Source organism: Apium graveolens, chromosome 10 (assembly GCF_009905375.1).
Source record: "Apium graveolens cultivar Ventura chromosome 10, ASM990537v1, whole genome shotgun sequence".
Classification (NCBI taxonomy): domain Eukaryota; kingdom Viridiplantae; phylum Streptophyta; class Magnoliopsida; order Apiales; family Apiaceae; genus Apium; species Apium graveolens.
Window position 1 is genome coordinate 2,881,134 of NC_133656.1, and position 19,500 is coordinate 2,900,633.

Genomic DNA, 19,500 nt, shown 5'->3' on the forward strand with positions numbered 1-19,500 from the left:
CGAAGGGGTGATGGTGGTGGTAAAGGTGACAATGATGGTAAGGTGGAATAATGAGTTAAATTTGAAGTGAGTGATTTTGGGGGAAGAGTCGGGGGGTTCCAGTTCATGAAATTAAAAATAAGGTGGGTGGATAGTACTAAAGTGAGGTGGGTCTTAGTTTCTAGTTTTTATTTTAAGTCAGTTTCTATTTGAACAACCCCCTATATATATGTGGCTACTCTAATAGAAACCAATTTAAAATAACAATTAGAAACCCATCCAGCTCATTAAAATCAAAGCAGTCCCCGACCAAGCCTAATATACATACACTTCGATATAAACAAACACAGATCTTTTTCGTCTCGTTATCTAAGTACTCTGGGCGCCACCAAATTCACCTTCACATCCAATTAAAATCACGAGATCTAGGAAAATAAGCAACATAAGATTAATAGGATGATCACATATTACCACAAACAACGTCAGTATCATCTCTTCCGTTTGATACTGCAATTACCTATTCCATTCAAGCTATCATCGTCATCATGCTGCATATCTGATACATAAGTAGTAAATTACCATATCTGAACGGCCACCAATACATAAAACATAAATCACTATTTTGTACACCGGAAATCACTAAATTATACTATGAAATTTATTACTCTATACAACGAAAATCACTAAATTATACTATGAAATTCATTACTCTACACAACGAAAATCAGTAACATGTATCGCCATCAACATGAATTTAAGATATGAAAATCACGAAATTTGCTTGTTCCATATATATGTAATCCTTTAAAAACGGTTATTACAGATGTTGTTTGTAATTGATGTGGTGATTAAAGATGATAGATATGTAATTGGTGTAATGATATGAATTGAAGGTCGGGTGATATTAAACTCGTTGGAGGTGCAGATGAAGGAGGAAAAAACGGGAAGGCGGTATGACGGGTTACCATTTCGTCGGAATCTTTAACAAAATTAGGGGAGATATACATAAATATATGTATATATATATGAATGACTTAGGTGTGACTCATGGGAGGGAGTGAAAATGGAAGTCAAAAGTTAAATTAACTGTGTTGTCCATATCAATTTGAGTTTAAAAAATTAGTGGCTATAATTGATTTCTAGTTTCTAATTTAATTTTAGTTTTTATCTGATCATCTTCATATATATATATATATATACTATATTATAATATAATAGCCGGAATGAGGTATAATTTATAGTTTAGTTAACCCCTCATTTTGGTTATCCCTTTCCATCACGACCGTTGGATCTTCTTCATCAAATAATCAGAGCTGTTAGATCCAAATACTAAAAAAATACACTCCACGAGTTCTCAGGTTCAAATTCCGTCAACAACAAATATTTATATCATTATTTATAAAGATACATATAAGTTCTCAGGTTCGTCGAATCCTGTTAACAACAAACATTTATATTATTCATAAAGATATATATATATATATAAGTTTTCAGATTCGAATCTCACTCACTAACAACAAACATCTACATTATTATTTATGAATAAGATCTCATCAATCATATACTATTTGTACTATTTGAACCTAACTTGAAAAATATAATTATATAATCATTATTTAGTATTTAATTATTTATATAGAATTTTAATATTATTATATGAAATAGAATTAAAAATATATAAATATTAACTAAGACCCGTGCATCGCACGAGCTGGAAGCTAGTATAGTTAATAGTTGGATCGAATCGATTTAAACTCATATCCCATATCCGTTACTTACTAATTAAATTGCTGTCTGATCAATTTTTTTTTTCTTTTGCATTCAATTTTATTTTTATTAATCCATATCCACTGAATTAACTTTCGGATCGGGTCAGATTTTCGATCTAGAAAACTCATTCCCGCCCAGCAAAACATTTTAATTTACACGTATTACAGTATAAGTAATAATAATCTGAATCGATGAATGAATCCACACAAAAGGATAAAATAGAAGATGGGTACGTGGCAGCTTGAAAACAATCACCGGTGGAGCAAGCTCTCCGATGAGCCCAAAGTGGAAGAAATGACACAAATACGACGTGGTCGTGGTTTCACTTCCATTTCCGATCTATCGCTTAAAGGTAGGTAATGAGTCTATGGATACATAATAGTTTATGTTTTTTTTTTTATAAAAAAGAGTTTCATAGTTTTTGTAATTACTTTAGGTTATGCCAAGATTAAGGAGAGAGATAGCGTGAATGAGTCGGGTAAGGGCCGTTGTTGTTGTTGTTGTTGTTGTTGTTGTTGTTGTTGTCAATTTATTTGAATTTAATTTATTCGATTTTAATTCATAATTTTAATCAGGATGTCCAAACTTCACTGCAAATGTTGGAGGACCTCTTGCCGGTACCTGTTTTATCATTCCAAAACTAATGTTCTTTACATATTCAAATTCATTGCTTCTAATTTCCATACGTAATCAGCTTCTTCCAACATCAAGGACAACACTACTGATAATGTTAATCAGCCTGCTTATCAGATGTTCCGCACCGGGCCGGGTAAGCCCGTACTTGTCAATCATTCCTCATTATCCAAAGCATCAGCTATTCTTGGCCTGGATCCAGGTTTGTCTTTTTCTAATTTCATTTACAATATGTGTAGGGGAGAACAATTATACTAATTATATGTGCCTACCTGTTTTGATATCAAATGAATATGATTTTATAATTTCAAGTAAATGTCAAGTTTGTCTTCCGTTGATAGTTTTTGTTTTCTTATTTAATTATAAAATCTAATATTGCTATGTTGTGATCTGTTACATGATTGTGTTTTATAATGATAAAATATACACAGGGTGATTAAAATGAAGAAACACGAGGAATACAACTTCTTTAATAATTTGATTAGATAGGAGCCTTCGGCATTCAGTACTTTCCATTTCTTGTTAGACATTTACCATATCTTTTAAACAATTAAACTCATCCAAGCATTACCATATTGTTTTTAAGAAAAACTTTTGTGTTTACATCTATCATAGTTTCTATTCCTCAATGTAAAAAAACCAAATAAGGATGAGACTGTCCACTGAAGGAGTGGCATGATGCTTAATTTACCCACTTTTATATGACAGAGAAGGCCTGTCTTATAGTGAAAGTAATTATAATTACTCCCGTACAAGATAATCAAATAAGTTGCATTTGTATTGTTTTATTGACGCAGGATGTCCAAAGTTCACTGGAAATGTTGGAGGATCTCTTAGAAATCCTTCAACTTTTCAAAATGGATTCACAAATTCACTTGCTTTAAAAATGTCTCCTCTTTCAAAGGCTTCATCTCTTCTCAGCAATGAGAATGAGGCTACCCTGGATACTGGTAGCGGGGTTACTGTAGAGACAGGTATTCGGTTTCTACAAATTTTCAATTCTCAGATTTTTTCATATGTTTTCCCATCCCCTATTACATCATTCAATTGTTTGGTGTAAATTATAATTGTTGCTGTATTATTATACTTAAATGAGTAATTCATTCTGATTTCTGACCCAGTATTTGTTTGTTAGTGCATGCAATACTTAGTAAGTTTTTCCGGATTCTTATTGTGTGCAGGTCAAGTAAAAGAAATACATGCATACATACATATATACATAATTGTTTATATTTAACGGTTTGATTGTTTTGTAATTAGGTTATGCCAAGATTAAGGAGAGAGATAGTACTACTAGTGTGAATGAGTCAGGTTATCAGATGTTCCAGTCCGGGCCGGGTAAGCCGGTAGTTGTCAATCAATCAGCTATTATAGGCGATATTGTATCGGATCAAGGTTTGTTTGTTTGTTGTTTTCTATATTATTTTTAATGTTTATTTAACGTGACAACAATTGTTCTATAATTTATTTGAAAAGTTTGGTTAAGATTATTTATTTGGAATGTTAGAAATGTGAATTACTTGGAGCAAGCTGCAATTGATAATTTTATTTCTGCTTTAAAGGATGTACATGATATATTGCAGGCTGTGTTCGGACTAAATTTAAGGATCCTGTGTATATTTAGTTTCAACTTAAAACAATAAACTTATCGACATCTACTATGTTTTGTATTTACTAATGTGGATTAATATTAAACTTGTGTTTATACAGTGTGAGACTGTTTTAGACAAGGATTCAATCAAAAAGTAAATATGATTTTGTGTTTTTAAGGAAATGTAATTCTGTTCTGCATTTTTAGTTGATTATTTATTTGATTTACCATCAATATTCATATTGCTATATTGTAATTTTTATTGTTTATCAGGATGTCCAAACTTCACTGGAAATGTTGGGGAACCTCTTACAAGCCCTTCAACGTTTCAAAATGGATTCAGGAATTCACTTGCTAGAAAAAAGTCTTCTCTTTCAGAAGCTTCATCTCCTTGCAACAATGAAATCGAGGGTACCGTGGATATGGGTAGTGGGGTTACTATAGATACAGGTAGTGGATTTCTACAATTATACAAATCTCAAAATTGTCTTTTCATGTTTTCCCTCTATTACACCATTCCGTTGTTTGGTTTCCCTCCCTCTATTACATCATTTAATTTTTTTTGGCATTGTTGCTGGTATTATTATACTTAACTGTTACATAGTATTTTTTTGGTGCATGAAAGGTGACAGGTAAATGGTTGTGGTGCTGATTTTTGCTAAGTAAATAAATAAATTATATTATGGAGGCATGCGACTAATTAGGTGTTACTTGATTGATTTTCGAAGAGTTACCTGTTTATCATTCGACTCGTGTTCTAAAGTAACATTCTTTGCTAAATGACCTAATCAAATTGGACCAGAATTGTTGAATGGATGAGAGAAGTATAATAAATTTACTTATTCGAATTAGATGTCCAAAATTAATTGTCCGAATTTAATTTGTAATTAGGTTATTCGAAGATGAAGGAGAACAGTACTAATAATGTGAATCAGTCAGGTTATCAGATGTTCCGGACCGGGTCGGGTAAGCCCATACTTGTGAATCAATCTTCATTATCGAAAGCATCAGCTATTCTTGGTGACGTCTTATCGGTTCAAGGTTTGTACTTTTCTAATTTAATTTACAATATGTTTTGGCTCGCACCTAGGGGAGAACAATAAAACGTGACAACACGACACGATAATAATTGTTATGCACTTTAAATAATTTGCACAACAGTGTATTCAAATAGTGCAGTATGCGTATCTATTTATTCCTGTGAAGTTATTTTTGTGTTGGTTGAGTATGTATATGTAACCTAAATTCTGGTTTTGTTATAATCATCTATTTGAGAATGTTAGAAATGTGACTTGGTACTGAAAAGCCTGTGATTCATGATTTTATTTGTTGCTCTCAAGGTTATACAAAATAAATTATGTCAACATTAGGGTTGTCATGGTATCCATGTGGCATTGTGGCGTGAAAAAGGCTTAAAACGTCCTTATCGCCTTGCCAATATGCACCAATCGAGCGCCTCAAGTCGGCACAGGACGACTTACACATCACAGGACGCGATGGATGCCACGGAACTTCACAAAATTATTATTATTATTTTTAAAAGTCTTGTCTGTTGGGCTTGACCCGATCCAGCCTGATCCAGTAACCAAATGCATAAAAGTTAAGAAAACCCTAAAAATCTAAGTGAACAACCTGTTGCACAAGATGTAGCCATAATGGAGGTAGAAGTGGCGTTAGAGAGTATTTGGTGCTTGGTGATTTCCTCTAAACTTATGGCCTGCTGCTAGCCTGCTAGCTACTGCCACCCCTGTCTAATCAATGATAATTTGATGATTAACTTTTGTGTGTTAGTTATTTTGTTACTTCCATGACTTGGTAATTTGGTATTATACTTTATAAATAATGGCTTTTTAATTAATATTATTAGTCTTATTGTTAGTTAGTAACTTAGTATATAGAGCAAAAAATTTTTAAATTTATTTTATGATTGTTTTCGGCGTCATAAGGATACCACAACAGACACCACGATGCCGTATTGTTGTGAAGGTCCTCGGGTGCCGCAACTTGCCACGGCGCCGTAACAACCTTGGTCAACGTGTACTGACTTTGTATTTACGGCTTCTGTCTTGGGATGCTAATTTCTGTTGATAGTTTTTGTTCTCTTATTTATTTATAAAATCTGATATTGCTTTGTTGTGATTTGTTACATGATCGTGTTTATAATGATAAAAAATACACAGGGTGATTAAAATTAAGAAACACGAGGAATACAATGTTCTTTAATAATTTGATTAGATAGCAGCCTTCGGCATTAAGTACTTTCCATTTCGTTTTCTGATTCGTGGTAGACATTTACCATATCTTTTAAAAAATTGAACTCATACAAGCATTTCCATATTATTTTGAAGAAAAACTTTTGTGTTTACATCTATCATAGTTTCTATTCCTGAATGCATAAAAGCCAAATGGGGATGAGACTGTCCACTGAAGTAGTGCATACAATACTTAGTAAGTTTTGCCGGCTTCTTATTGTGTGCAGGTCAAGTAAAAGAAATAAATAGTGGATGTGACTTCGGAAATTCAATGTTCCAGACAGGTTCAGGGAAAAAAGTAAAGATATCTACCTCAGGTCTTGCGAGAGCCCAAAATTTATTGTGCTTGAAAGATAAACAGACTCATCAAGGTTTTGAAGAAACGATGCAGCAGTTACATGCCAGAGCCAGTGACTGGCAAAGTTTGCCTCACTTGGGTATGAAGATGGGGGTTGTTGACAAGCAGTCAAAAGACAAAATTCCGAGTCTAATATCTCCTCTTAAGGTAAGGTCTGAAACATCAAGCAGTAAATTGGCGGAGATTACTCCAGATAGTGTGCATTCTATTTCAAAACCTTCTTCTATTAAGTTTCATACTGCTGGTGGAAGATCTATATCAGTTTCTAGTAATTCCTTGCAACGTGCAAGGAGCCTTCTTGGAGACCCTGAGTTGGGAAGTTTTATGAATGAAGGGGATGCTGGTGAGCCTGTCTTTTCCATTTATAAAGACAAAAAAGTAGAAACAAATTCAAACAAATTATATCGCTTAGATTCACGCATTTCAGACCAACACTCAGTAACAAGAAAACAAGTGTCAAAGAACTTCATATCTCCACTACGTCCAGCTTCCTTTCAAAACCAATCCTTGGTTAATGTAGGTTCAGGGAAAAACCTGATTGGAAACTTTGATGCAGTGGTCCATGAAAGCACTGGTTATAATGATGTGAAGGGCAGCCGTAACTATCCCTATCCCTCCGTTAATACAGCGCCTGACCATAGTATAATTGGTACTGGTTTCCAAAATGGCGCACATAAAAAGCCACCAGGTTTTCCAGAAGTTGCTATCTCAAACACCAGCGACATGGGTAATAAAAAAAACAAGCAAGCTGTGGCTGTAAAGAGAGTATTAGATAGGAGGAGCTCTGGTTCTTTCAAAAGGCCCCGACTTTCAAAATCTACCGCCCCCTTCAACAATGAAATTCCATTAGTTGAAAATGGTATTTTGAGATCTTTAACTACATTCTTTTTTCTTTTCTTTTGTTAATTTTTAAAAAAATACAACGAACCTGTCTTTATAGGTTCACTAGTGTTAGCTCCTGAAGAATCTTCTTACAAGAATAAGGTTTCAAGTAGGTACCCATATCAGGCTTCTCGAAAGTATGTAAAAGAGTATTTTGGGGTGCCACCATTTGTCAATACCACGGTAAACAAGCACTGTTTGTTTGCTTTTGACATGTTAATTTTTTCCAAGTAATTATGTGTCATGTTTTCTTTGGTATCTCAGTTGGAGCATTTGCCAGCATGTATTAGAACAATGAATCCAGATCGAGCAGAGCAACATTGTTTCCCCAGTGAATGTGGATTTAATAGTGTTGGCAAAGAAGCTTTCTATTTGATGTTGATGCAATCTGGAGCTTCCATGAAACATATTTCAGAAACGTAACTTGCCATCTTGCTTTGCTGACCCTTTTTGCTCACTATAGTGACATAGTTTATTATAGAGAACATGTTAACGAACATTTTCATTTCTAGTGGGATATTATTGTCTTGTGCAGGCAGTCTAAAATGTAATTTAAAACTAAATAAATGTTAACATGCTTACTGAAACATAAGAAAGATGTAGTAATGTTGTTAAAGCACCAGATGACTGTACAAGTTACATAGATGTATGTGACAACTCAGAATTAGGTGATGATGTGCGTTATTTGACCCATTCTAATGGTGATAAGTGGTTTAAAGTTTACAGTTATCTCTTTAATTATTTTTGTGTCCTTAGTCTTCTAGATTCCTATACTTTTTTGTGTGAGATATTCATAAAGCATGCTCATTTGTTTACTGCAACTTACTTCATCTAGTTGGGTTTCCAATCACTATAAGTGGATTATCTGGAAGCTAGCATGCTACGAAAGATGTTATCTTCAGAGATATTTGACTGTAAGTAATGTGATGGAAGAACTGAAATACAGGTATATGTACTTTTTATTTTATTATTTAATTCCTTTTACTTTATGAAGCAAATCTTTGAATTATTTTTGCCTTTATATAGATACGAAAGAGAAGTGAATCATGGACACCGATCAGCAATTAAAAAAATCTTAGAAGGAGATGCACCTCCGTCTTCTGTACTGGTACTATGCATATCATCCGTCCAGACAAATACCGAGGCAATGTCCGAAAATATCTCTACGTCACACGGAGTTGATAGAAGTACAGTTGCAAATGTGGAATTAACAGATGGGTGGTAAATGTCTGCTACATTTCTTTTGATCTATAGTTGTTTTACTGTATAGCTTATAGTTATTTACCTCGCAGGTATTCGATAAATGCTGTACTGGATGCACCATTGTCTAAAAAGCTGGCCTCTGGGAAACTGTTTGTTGGACAAAAACTTAAGGTGTTTCAGTTGATTTTTTTTTCCTTTATAATTTCTTTTAGTTCAGTTGTAAATTCATTGTTGGGCTCCCGTCCTTACAGTTTATGTTGTCTGAAGATCTCAGGAGCAGGAATATGTGGCTGGGTTGGCCCAGTTTCACCCCTTGAGGTAGTCTCCGAAAGTTCATTATAAGTAGCAAATTAAATTTGGCGGTGTTGGTAAGTTTTCTTATATCCTTCTTCCTCTATAATTAGGCGTCACCCAGAGTAAGCTTGGTTCTGCACATTAATGGAACTTATAGAACTCATTGGGCTGATCGTTTGGGCTTCTGTAAGCATTATTTGAGTTATACTTGTCACTTTTATCTTCCTCATAGTTATAACACATTTAACAGACTTTACATAATCAGGCAAGACTGGATGTGCTCCATTAGCATTTAACTGCATCAAGAGTTGTGGAGGAGCAGTTCCCTGCACATTTGTTGGACTACAAAGAATATACCCGGTTCTATATAGGGAGAGGTATATTCTGCTGTGCAGTACTTTGGTCGATGTCCAGTTCGAGAATAGTATATCAAATACCTGGTACAAGGTAAAAGTTTTGCTATCTATTATTGCAGGTTAAGTGACGGGGAATACACTATAAGCTCGGAGAGGATGGAAGCTAAGATGCAGCAGTTATATAACCAGAGGTGGATTTTATTTCATTTATCTTGCATATAGAGAATTAGCTGAGCAAGTTACTTTATTAACATAAACAGATCAATTTGTCTGGGAATCCTGATTACTTTAGATTGTGACTTTTTGCCATATTTGAATATCAGAACCTTCTGAAACTTTGATTTAGTTATTGTTAGACTAGAAACATCTTGAGAATCGACAAATTGATATTTTTTTGGCTAAATGGTCAGTTATATTGTAGTTGATATTATGTTGATTTTTTTCCTTCCTGTTTTTCAATTTTCGATTTCCTGGAATCTTGACATTCAGGCCCATGAAAATGAAGCTACCATCTAATTGCTGTAAAAATATATATATACACGTACTTTGACATATAAGTGTTTTCAGAGGCTTTATGCTGATTTTTTTGATTACATTATCACATAACCTCCATCTGCATTCAGGCGCTCTGATGTTGTAGAAGGAGTCATGTCTGAGTTACTGAGGGCAGATACAAATATCCTTATAGATAGTGATGGCAGTGATGAAGCGGAAAAAATCCTTGCAATTCTCGAAAGATCTGCTGAACCAGATATTCTGATGGCCGGAATGAGTTCAAAGCAACTAAAATCGTTGTCTGTTTATCAAGCAAAGCTAGAGGTGGGTTTTTGTATGTTCATTACATGGTATACAACTTTAAAATGAGATGGTTGATTATGATCAGTATGATTAGGCAACAAGGCAGTCAAACATGAATCAATCTATTGAAAAAGCTTTAAAAGATTCTGGTCTTCGTGGGAGGAACGTCACCCCTTTTATGAGGTTGAGCGTAGTCGGGTTAACCACTAAAATTGGGCAGGGAAAGTGGTACCCCAGGAAAGGCATGATTACATTATGGAACCCAACTGAGCAACAGGTGATTTCAAGTGTGTCCAGCAGTGCATATTCCTACCTCAGTTTATCCCAGAACTGTTCTCCTTTCTGCCTATTAATCAATAATTTTTAGTTGCTTTTGAGGTTCTCACTAATTCTCAGGTGGATTTACTCTGTGCGGTTGCAGCAAATAGAGTTGGTTGAGGGACGTGCGTATGCTGTTTCAGGACTTATAGCATTTTACTCAGATTCAGATACCCTTTACTTGCAAGCCCGAGGATCTACCACCACATTGTTGCAGTTATCTTCCTCCGCTATTGAACATTGTCGGTGAGTCCCATTTGCTTGTACCTACATTTAAATCATTCCTACGGTAGCTCACAACTGTCTTTGGCAGGCCATTTTTTAACCCGAGGAAACCTATCTCGTTGTACAATTTCGATGATGTTCCTCTCTCCAGGTAATATTTTCTCCATATTCATGTACAAAGGTTGTTTTTCCAATATAGTTGTTGACTGTATTTGCTATCTCACATGTTGCATGAATTTCTTCAGTGAATTTGATATCGCTGGACATGTAGTTTTTGTGGGCGGGGTGTATGAGACTGCTAATCAAAGAAAGCAATGGGTTTTCGTGACGGATTGCTCCGTACATGAATCACATTCCAGAAGCCCAGTCAGTAATTTGCTTGCAATTAATTTCAGTGCACTATCCACTGGCACTGGTCATGATTTGCATATACCAATCAGCCATAACCTTGTTGGATCAACGGTGAGTTAGTTATGGCTGCACTCTGCACATAAATCAATATTTCCTTGCAAATAATCTAAGGCCGTTGTACTATACGAGTCAATAATGTTATTTTTATTGTAACGTACTTTCTGCAAATTAATTCAGTGTTTCAAAAAGTAGCAGGTATTAGGTACTTTACTGTCCTCAGATCGATCAGAGAAACACATTCCTTACATAAATGTATGAGGTATTAGGTACTTTACTGTCCTCAGATCGATTAGAGAAACACGTTCCTTACATAAATGTGTGATAAATGATTCAACCGTAAGCTGATTGCCTCATCACTCCTTAGCTATAGAGTGCTTAATACTCCAGGTTGAATTAATTAAAAAGTTTGGTACAACTTCACATGGCGATATGACTCATTTATTAAAAAGATAGGTACATGTAGATTGTTACCACTCAATACTTCAGGTTGAAAAGATTAGTACCACTTAATAATTATTTGACACTGATTCATTTTCTGACGGCTGGTGGTGCTACATTCTCTGTCAACTGTCAAACTGTATGTACATTGTACAACATGCATATTCATCTTATCCATACATTTAAAACATCATTTCTTAAGCTCGTCTTGCTTCTGTAAATTGGAGCTTTTCAAAATATATAATCTTTTATCTTAGATTAATCTATGCATTTCGTGTACAAGATTCACTTCTGGGAATATATTTTGTTCTTTTTGGGGTATACTGTTTCATAAATGCTTTATATTTTAAGTGTATGGTGTTCTCTTTTTTTTTTGGGGGGGAGGGGTGTTGTAGATGCAAATCCATGAATTTGGTCATGGCGTTGAGGGAATGATCCTTGCCACTAGGCTATCAACTAATCCTCCTTGGGCTGTTTTTATTTCTTCTCTCCTTTTTTAAGTTTTATGTTCTCATTTCACACTTGTTCTGATTTATATTATGTTTAAACCACTTAATCTTATTTCCAGGTTGGTTTCTGTAATATTACTAAGAAAGAAAAGGACCAAACAAATCATATCTGGGTGGCAGAAACCACGGAAAATTCGGACTACTCCTTAATTTTTGAACATAAACGATACAGTCACCTGAAAGCTGCTGCTGTTGCTTCTCAAAAGTGGTCTGAAGTCTCAAGTTTGGTATGCACATTTTTATCCTGTTACAGTAGGTGTACTTTTGGTTTTCTGTTCACCTACTCGATATTAATTTGAATCTTGTTTTGCTTCTTGAAGACTATTGAGAAACTCAAGCAAAAGGTTTTTTCTATTATTGGTAAGCGTGCTTAGGAAAAGCAGTTTTGAACACGCCAAACACGTAAGCCTGTTGATCCTCTAAATTTCTTCATTCAAATCTTTATGACAGACAATGTTTATGCTGTCTTATTGAAGTTCAGATATATTTTTTGGGCTAGGTGAGGCTCAAATATTGTTATGATCATTTGTTGTGGCGATTTGGGGTGACTTATGTTTTGTTTGTGCCACTGAAAAGGAATGGTATGTCTACTTTCTGGAACATAAGTAAGAAGGATAATGACTCGATTGGGGCAAATTGGCTCCTGCAGTTAAAGTATTCAAGGTGCGAATTGATGTGTGCTCTCTTGCAGTCGGTGGTAAAATGTATTTCATGAACCTTGACAGATGAACACAAGAAGCTGACCAAATGACAGACCTCCTATGTGAAGTTATGGTAATAGGCACAGCCTAGCAAGTGAATAAGAAAATAATGTTTATTTCATGTTTGTTCTGTGTAAGCTAGTGCATTGTACATAAGTTTCCAGTAAGTATATATAGCAGCCTAATCAGTAAGTTAAGAGGCCGTATAGAATTGATTAGTCATGTTTATTGCTGGCTTCCCATTTTTCATTATCCGGGGAGGTAAAATGTGTTAGAAAATTAGGATTTTAGAGCTTAATTTTAATTATGTTCTTGATGTTAATCCTAAAATCTAATGATTGTAAATTGTTCAATGATATTTGAATTTAAATTTTCAGTATGGTTTTAAGAATTTTTTTAATGAAATCCATATGAAATGAGAGTTAAAAGTAGCTAGAAAAAACTTGGAATTTTGAGAATGTTTTTGTCCCATATTAAAATAAATAAAGGGAGTTGTGTGTTTTATATGATATCACACACATGATTAGTATAGAACTATTAAGGTGTGTGATGATTCATTGTGTTGTTGTGTGCTTCGTGGGCGCCGCTCAGCCACGCTTTATGTTCATTCTCCCTCTAAATATTCTTTTCAAGAGCAGCCATATCTTTATTTTGTTAACTGTGATCTTGACCTGAACTTACTAAATTTTTTATATATTTGCCTCTATGTGCTATATTTGTGAGTGAAGTTTATAGCAAAATGACTTGCACAATGTTCAATTTAGACAAGCAAACTTGGGCTGAAAAGCATGATTTTGTTATGTGAAAGAAGTATTTGTCAAATCTGACATTTTAACGTCTAAAGGGTTTTTACCTTGACACTAAAAAATTTCATTCTATTTTTGAATAAAAATTAATATCAATGATGTTTTGAAATCAAGGGTACTTGTATTTTATGTTCCATATTGATATGTTATTTAATAAATATATTCACTTTTAGAGTATTTTCAAGATAATAGTTAAAATGGTTAGTCAAATAATGAATATTTAAAATTTTGTTGAATTTGCAAGATATTATGCTCCAGTAATGGTTAGCTATATTCATTAATATTATTTTATTATTATTTTTAAATACTAAAATAAATTCAGTTTATATTTAATTAAATAAAAATAAAAATATATTTAATAAAATAATAATTTTAATATATATTACAATTGAAATATAATAACTTATTTATATATAACCAAACACAATTAATAAACGTTATTTTTGTATCTTTTATAAAAAATATAATTTTATTTTATTTTATTTATATAAATTTGTATTGTTTATTGAATTAATTATTAAAATTATAAATATTAAATATTAAATAAAAGCTTTAAAACATATATAATTAATATAATATAAATATATGTATATATTAACGTGTAAAGTCAGGTTTATGTTTAAATTAGATGGTTCTGTTAGCTATTAATTACAAGAATCAGCAAATATGCAAATATAGACGGGATCTAAGATATACAAAATTATTATTAACAAGTGTCATGAATGAAGGGACACATTTTTATCTGAAATATACATGATAGTGCCACTTAAGTCTTATTAATAATATCCTCTAAATTAATTTTTAACATATATATGGTCAGATTGTTCATCATCTTTAACGGCCTAAACATTTTACTGTTTATGTATACTTTTATTATGTACTTTTTATATATTTTTTTGTATATGTTCTTTTTATTTTAAATATTTATATTTTTATAAGGAGTGTTCTTTAAAATTTTTGTACTAATATGTGTTCTGTAAATATTTTTATGGTCTTTAATTATTTTTGTGTGTTATATATTCTTTACTAGTGCTTTTCGAAAAACAAAAAATTACTTACTAATTTTTTACGTAATTAATTACACACTAAGAGGGATGTATTCAATTAAGATTTTAAAGGATTTTTTTGGATTCTTGAAATCAAGAGGTATCCAATTTGGATTTTAAAAAATTATTTGAAATATGATGGTATTCAATATAAATTAGGAAAAGTTTTTTAAAATCTGAGTGTATTCAATTCAAATTTTAAAAAGTCTACTGAAATTTGAAGGTATTCAATTAGGATTTTTAAAAGTCCATCAAAATCTGATGGTATTCAAAAATCCGTGGATTTTTTTTATTTGAAAAAGTTGTGGATTTTAATGGATTTACTAGTTCATTTTTAATCTTTTGAAATCTCTTTAAAATACATGAAATTTTGAAAGATTTGTGGAAAATTTCACAAAATCAGCAAAGACACCGCAAGATTTTTCCATCAACTTTGTCAAAATCCACGATCAATTAAAATCAACGAAAATCTTCCAAATTCCATGGATTATTATCAATATTTTAAAATCTGAAATGAATATACCCCTTTAAATGCATGAGAGTCGGCTCATCCTAACCCTAGCCGCCCACCTCCTTTTTCACCATTTTTACCATCTCTACCTCCATATTCATCTTCATCTTCTCCTTTTATTTACTTTTTCCTCAATAAAATCGAGATTTGTTTCACAAAACTCGAAAAATCCATTACAATTTTTCACTTTAGTTTTCAGATCTACTAAGGTAAGCGTTTGGATTTTATAATAAAATTCAGTTTTTGGATTCAAAATCTCCCGTCTAACAACATATTACAATTTGTTATTCCGAGATTTTTGAATTTTGAGTTTTTTTTGTATTGTTCGGTTTAAGTTATTATTTGTGTGTTTGATTGTCTCGCTTTATGCGATGTGTCTCGCTTTGTGTGATGTGGTGGTTGTGTTGAAAATGAATTTGATGGTGTATTGGGAGATCTGGATATCTTGCATCAACGACACTTTCGGCAGGTCTATAGCTGGTGTCCGGGGGTGCGCTTGGAACGATGGTGAAAATCACATGTGTTTACCTCTCACAAAAAATATCTGTTCATAACATGAGGCCTCTAAACTCAGTTATTGCAACTGAGTTCTCTGAAAATTGCACTATCAATCGAATTAATATGAGGGTCAATTGTGAAGCTATTTTCGGGGGAGATGTATGGACTGTAACAACCCACACTTCCGGACTATTAAATCTAAATACCAAAACTTAAATAAAATAGATTCTTATTCGGTAATTCAAATATATCACGAAGGTCAAAGCAGCGGTCAAACTCAATAATCAAAATCATAAAAACAGAGACGCAGCTCCACAAATCCGATAATAATTGTCTAACAGATAATTAAATTTATTCTCTAAAAACAAAATCTTTATTCTAGTTCAAATAGCACAAAACGAAGCAGCACAGATCTCCACATAGTTCTCATTCCTTAATTTTAATATGCTCCAAATTCCGAACCTGAAATGTTAAAAGGGGTGAGCTACACAGCTCAGCAAGTACAAATTGACTAACTTTTAAACAGAAAAACAATGGGTGTTTTGATAAAATGATTTTTCTTAAAACAATAATAATTTTGTAAAACATTTTCTAAAATAAATCCAACCCAAAGTTTTATATTTTATAAGTCAGAATTTAAAACAAAACAGAGCAGAATTTATAACAGTACAGATTTTATAACAGATCTGAACAGAATAAAACAGAACGAAACGATAATTCTTATAAATACCACAGTCTTGATCTACGGCCACACTTTGCCAGTAGCCGGCATCTAATTCTTATTCTTATTCTTTATACCACACTTTGCCAGTGGTCGGCATCTAAAGTTCAATAATTACGCGCCCTTAATAGGTATCTAAAGTTGCACACTCGTGCGCCTACTAAGGGTATCTAAGGCTAGTTCCGGAACTATAGCGTAAATTACGAACGGGTTCGAAAATGTAGAGACTGGGTTCTAAAATTCACAAATACTTATATCTTATAATTTCGAAATCAAAATTCTTATATCTTATACGAAACTAAAAACAGAACTGAAATATATTTTCCGAAAAATAAAAGTAAGTCAAAAGTACTTACCTCAAAGTCGACACTTAAAAATCCGAAATTAACAACACGAACAAGCCTAACAATTAACAGGCAGAACATAATTAATTATTTTAATCTATAACAGATTTTATACAAATTTCACAAACAGGCGTCATGCTATATCACATTAACAAAAAACAAAGCAGTCGTCATTAATTAATATAAGCTAAAACCTAATAAATAATTAATTAATATAACAACTAAATCGAGGTAGACTCCATAATTTTACTTTACATTTAAGTATCCGGAGACTTAAAATATGTTGACACAATCTAATCAATATAAATTATATAAACAAAACTAACAGACCACAATCATGCAAACATACATGGGCCTTAAAAGTCCATCATACTAATTAATCATGTAACAAATCAAGATCACATATTATACTTATGATAAGGCATGCAAGCATGTACGCTGACCGGACTAATTTTAACAAATGGTTAAAAAAAACACCAATGACACCAACCAAGTTTATGTGTAATATTGCGCCACTCAGATTATTCACTAACAGGGTAAAAAAAAAGGAAAAAGACAAGAAAAATTAATAAAATAAAATAATAAACAATCGAATAGTACACATAATTATAACTTATACCAGCATGATTCCTAACTCTAGTATTTAACAAATCTAACATAATGGTAATATGATAATCTTATAATGGTAATCACAAAATTCAAAATATAATAACATAATAAATTTATTACTATAACCAAGAGGAAAAATTTTTTTAAGATAATTATTAGCCACTAACATTATTACTTACAATTAATATATTTTATATTATTAAATCGCAGGTCATGGTAAGATTACAATTACAAGTAACAACTAACACATATTTAGTAAAGAAGCAGGGAAACTTGACTCCATAATTTTTAATTAAATTGACATATATTTACAGTCCCAAAATATGTAGCATACTTGTACACAACATCTTAATTAATTATTTTAGCATACATGAAGCAACGATCATGGCAAAGTCTAAAACAAAAACTAACATATAATATAACTATAATATATGCAGTACCCCACAAGACGTGGAACAAATAGAGATCATAAAAATCACGAAAAACAAAAATAATCTAAAGCAGCACAAAGTGAAGAAAACAAGGGCGGTACCTTTAGGTGCTGAGATGAGAGACTGTACAAGTTTTTCTATTGTCCAAATGGGTCTTTATATAAGCACACAAAACCCTAATCATAATTAGGATATAATATAATATTTCCAACTAAATTCCTAAAATAAAATATTTGATACACACAATTACCTAAATTAAAAAGATTTCGATTTTTTTAATCTATTCTCACACTTCTTTCCACAATAACATATCTTTTCCTAACTCAAATAACTTGCACAAAAATATTTCTCGAATATTCTAATTTAAAAATATTTATCTAAACGAATTATTATCTAAAATCTAATAAATAAATTAAAAATAAAATCAAGGATTTTACATTCTTCCCTCCTTAAAAGAATTTGGTCCCCAAATTCACAAGAATGAAATTAAATTAAACAAGTCATTTAAGAAAAGAAATCATACCTTAATTGCGATAGTTTTCATTTCCTGTGAGCTGGAACACACGCCCCTTGCCCATCTTGTTATCTGCTTCCTTCCTTGGTGGCGGTGGCGGGTTGTGCGGACAATTCGAAATCTTGTGTCCTACTTCTCCGCAATGGAAACAAGCACCAGTATTCCAACGGCAGACTTTGTCGGGATGATTCTTGCCGCACCTCGAACACCTTTCTCGATCACCTTGACCTCCGATGTTATCGTACACGTGTGGCTTCTTGAGTGGTCCCCCTTGAAAAGATTGCCCACTAGTTTGATTGAACCGCCTCTTATTCCAACTGCCAGACGCCTTTTCAGATTCTGCCAAGCCCCTTTCGATCACTAACGCCTTGTTGAGGACAGCCTCGTACGTCTGAAGTTCAAACGACGCCACTGAATTCCTGATGTCACTTCGAAGTCCCTCCTCTAATCTTCGTGCTCGACTGCTCTCATCTGCTACTAGGGTCGACGCGTACTTCGCAAGCTTTGCAAATTCTGCTTCGTATTCAATGACGGTTCTTCCACCTTGTTGAAGTCGAATGAAGTCCCTCTCTTTCTGCAGACGAACTGTTCTCGGAAAGTACTTGTCCTCTAAAGCCTTCTTGAACTTTGCCCAAGTGTACGGTTCATGATTTTCTTCAAGATTTGTCGTCTCATTCTTCCTCTTTTCCATAAGCCACCAGTCGTAAGCGCTTCCTTGCAATTGGTACACAGCTAAGGTTACCTTCTGTTCCTCATTGCTCCCCAGAAGTCCGAAAGCTTTTTCCATCTCTTGGATCCACATCTCAACGATAGCCGGGTCTGTAGCTCCATCAAAAGTTGGCGGGTTCAAACGCTTGAATTGAGAGACGATGTTGGGCTTCGGTTGCTGATTCACAAGTACAGCTAGAGTTTCAGCCAGCTGGTCAAAGACGTTTCCTCCTTCATCATTATTGCCCTGATTTTCATTGTTGTTCTGATTTTCTCCATCCATCTTTACTAGAACACACAAAACAAATTCTAAACTTATAGTCAATAATCAAAAAAACACAAAAGTCAAACATATCAAATAATCACACAAATAAATGCCCTAAATCCAAAATAATTTTCTAAGACCTATACGATAGTCTAAAGGATCGCATCCTAGGGAATGTACTAGTCCCATACCTAATACACTCCGAAGGACAGCCTGCTCTTGATACCAACTGTAACGACGCGCACATCCGGACTATTAAATCTAAATACCAAAACTTAAATAAAATAGATTCTTATTCGGTAATTCAAATATATCACGAAGGTCAAAGC

General features: G+C 33.3%; 2 protein-coding genes across 7 annotated transcripts; one reads left to right on the forward strand and one right to left on the reverse strand.

Annotated features, from left to right (window-relative positions):
* The first annotated feature begins 1,827 nt into the window (after positions 1-1,827).
* LOC141689869 (protein BREAST CANCER SUSCEPTIBILITY 2 homolog B-like) lies at positions 1,828-13,097 on the forward strand. 6 transcript variants are annotated; one of them, XR_012562549.1, is made up of 27 exons: positions 1,834-2,101; positions 2,186-2,227; positions 2,325-2,366; positions 2,444-2,584; positions 3,180-3,356; positions 3,643-3,777; positions 4,247-4,423; positions 4,865-5,014; positions 6,453-7,442; positions 7,524-7,648; positions 7,730-7,884; positions 8,301-8,411; positions 8,492-8,686; positions 8,758-8,839; positions 8,936-8,986; positions 9,073-9,148; positions 9,228-9,339; positions 9,438-9,509; positions 9,942-10,137; positions 10,211-10,393; positions 10,538-10,680; positions 10,748-10,810; positions 10,905-11,121; positions 12,077-12,244; positions 12,338-12,419; positions 12,517-12,598; positions 12,709-13,097. XR_012562549.1 is itself a non-coding variant. In XM_074494368.1 (26 exons), the coding sequence occupies exons 1-25, from the start codon at positions 1,975-1,977 to the stop codon at positions 12,389-12,391; spliced, it is 3,984 nt and encodes a 1,327-aa protein (XP_074350469.1). In that variant the 5' UTR covers positions 1,833-1,974; the 3' UTR covers positions 12,392-12,419; positions 12,499-13,097. The 6 variants fall into 6 exon arrangements, 4 of the variants coding, with proteins under 4 accessions (XP_074350471.1, XP_074350469.1, XP_074350470.1 ...); XM_074494368.1 differs by having other exon boundaries at positions 1,833-2,101; positions 12,499-13,097; XM_074494369.1 differs by having other exon boundaries at positions 1,833-2,101; positions 4,913-5,014; positions 12,517-13,097.
* Positions 13,098-18,208: 5,111 nt separating this feature from the next.
* On the reverse strand, positions 18,209-19,189 carry LOC141689625 (uncharacterized). The gene has a single exon (XM_074493970.1). It carries the CDS (start codon positions 19,187-19,189, stop codon positions 18,209-18,211), a length of 981 nt encoding a protein of 326 aa, XP_074350071.1.
* Between the last annotated feature and the right edge of the window lie 311 nt (positions 19,190-19,500).

What these genes read in the sequence shown, in the direction of transcription:
- LOC141689625 (XM_074493970.1), bottom strand. Translation starts at nt 19,189, where the DNA reads ATGGATGGAGAAAATCAGAACAACAATGAAAATCAGGGCAATAATGAT.
- LOC141689869 (XM_074494368.1), top strand. Translation starts at nt 1,975, where the DNA reads ATGGGTACGTGGCAGCTTGAAAACAATCACCGGTGGAGCAAGCTCTCC. An exon ending in GGCTGATCGTTTGGGCTTCT is followed by an intron (nt 9,149 to 9,227) that starts GTAAGCATTATT and finishes TTACATAATCAG; the next exon opens with GCAAGACTGGATGTGCTCCA. An exon ending in TCCGCTATTGAACATTGTCG is followed by an intron (nt 10,681 to 10,747) that starts GTGAGTCCCATT and finishes TGTCTTTGGCAG; the next exon opens with GCCATTTTTTAACCCGAGGA.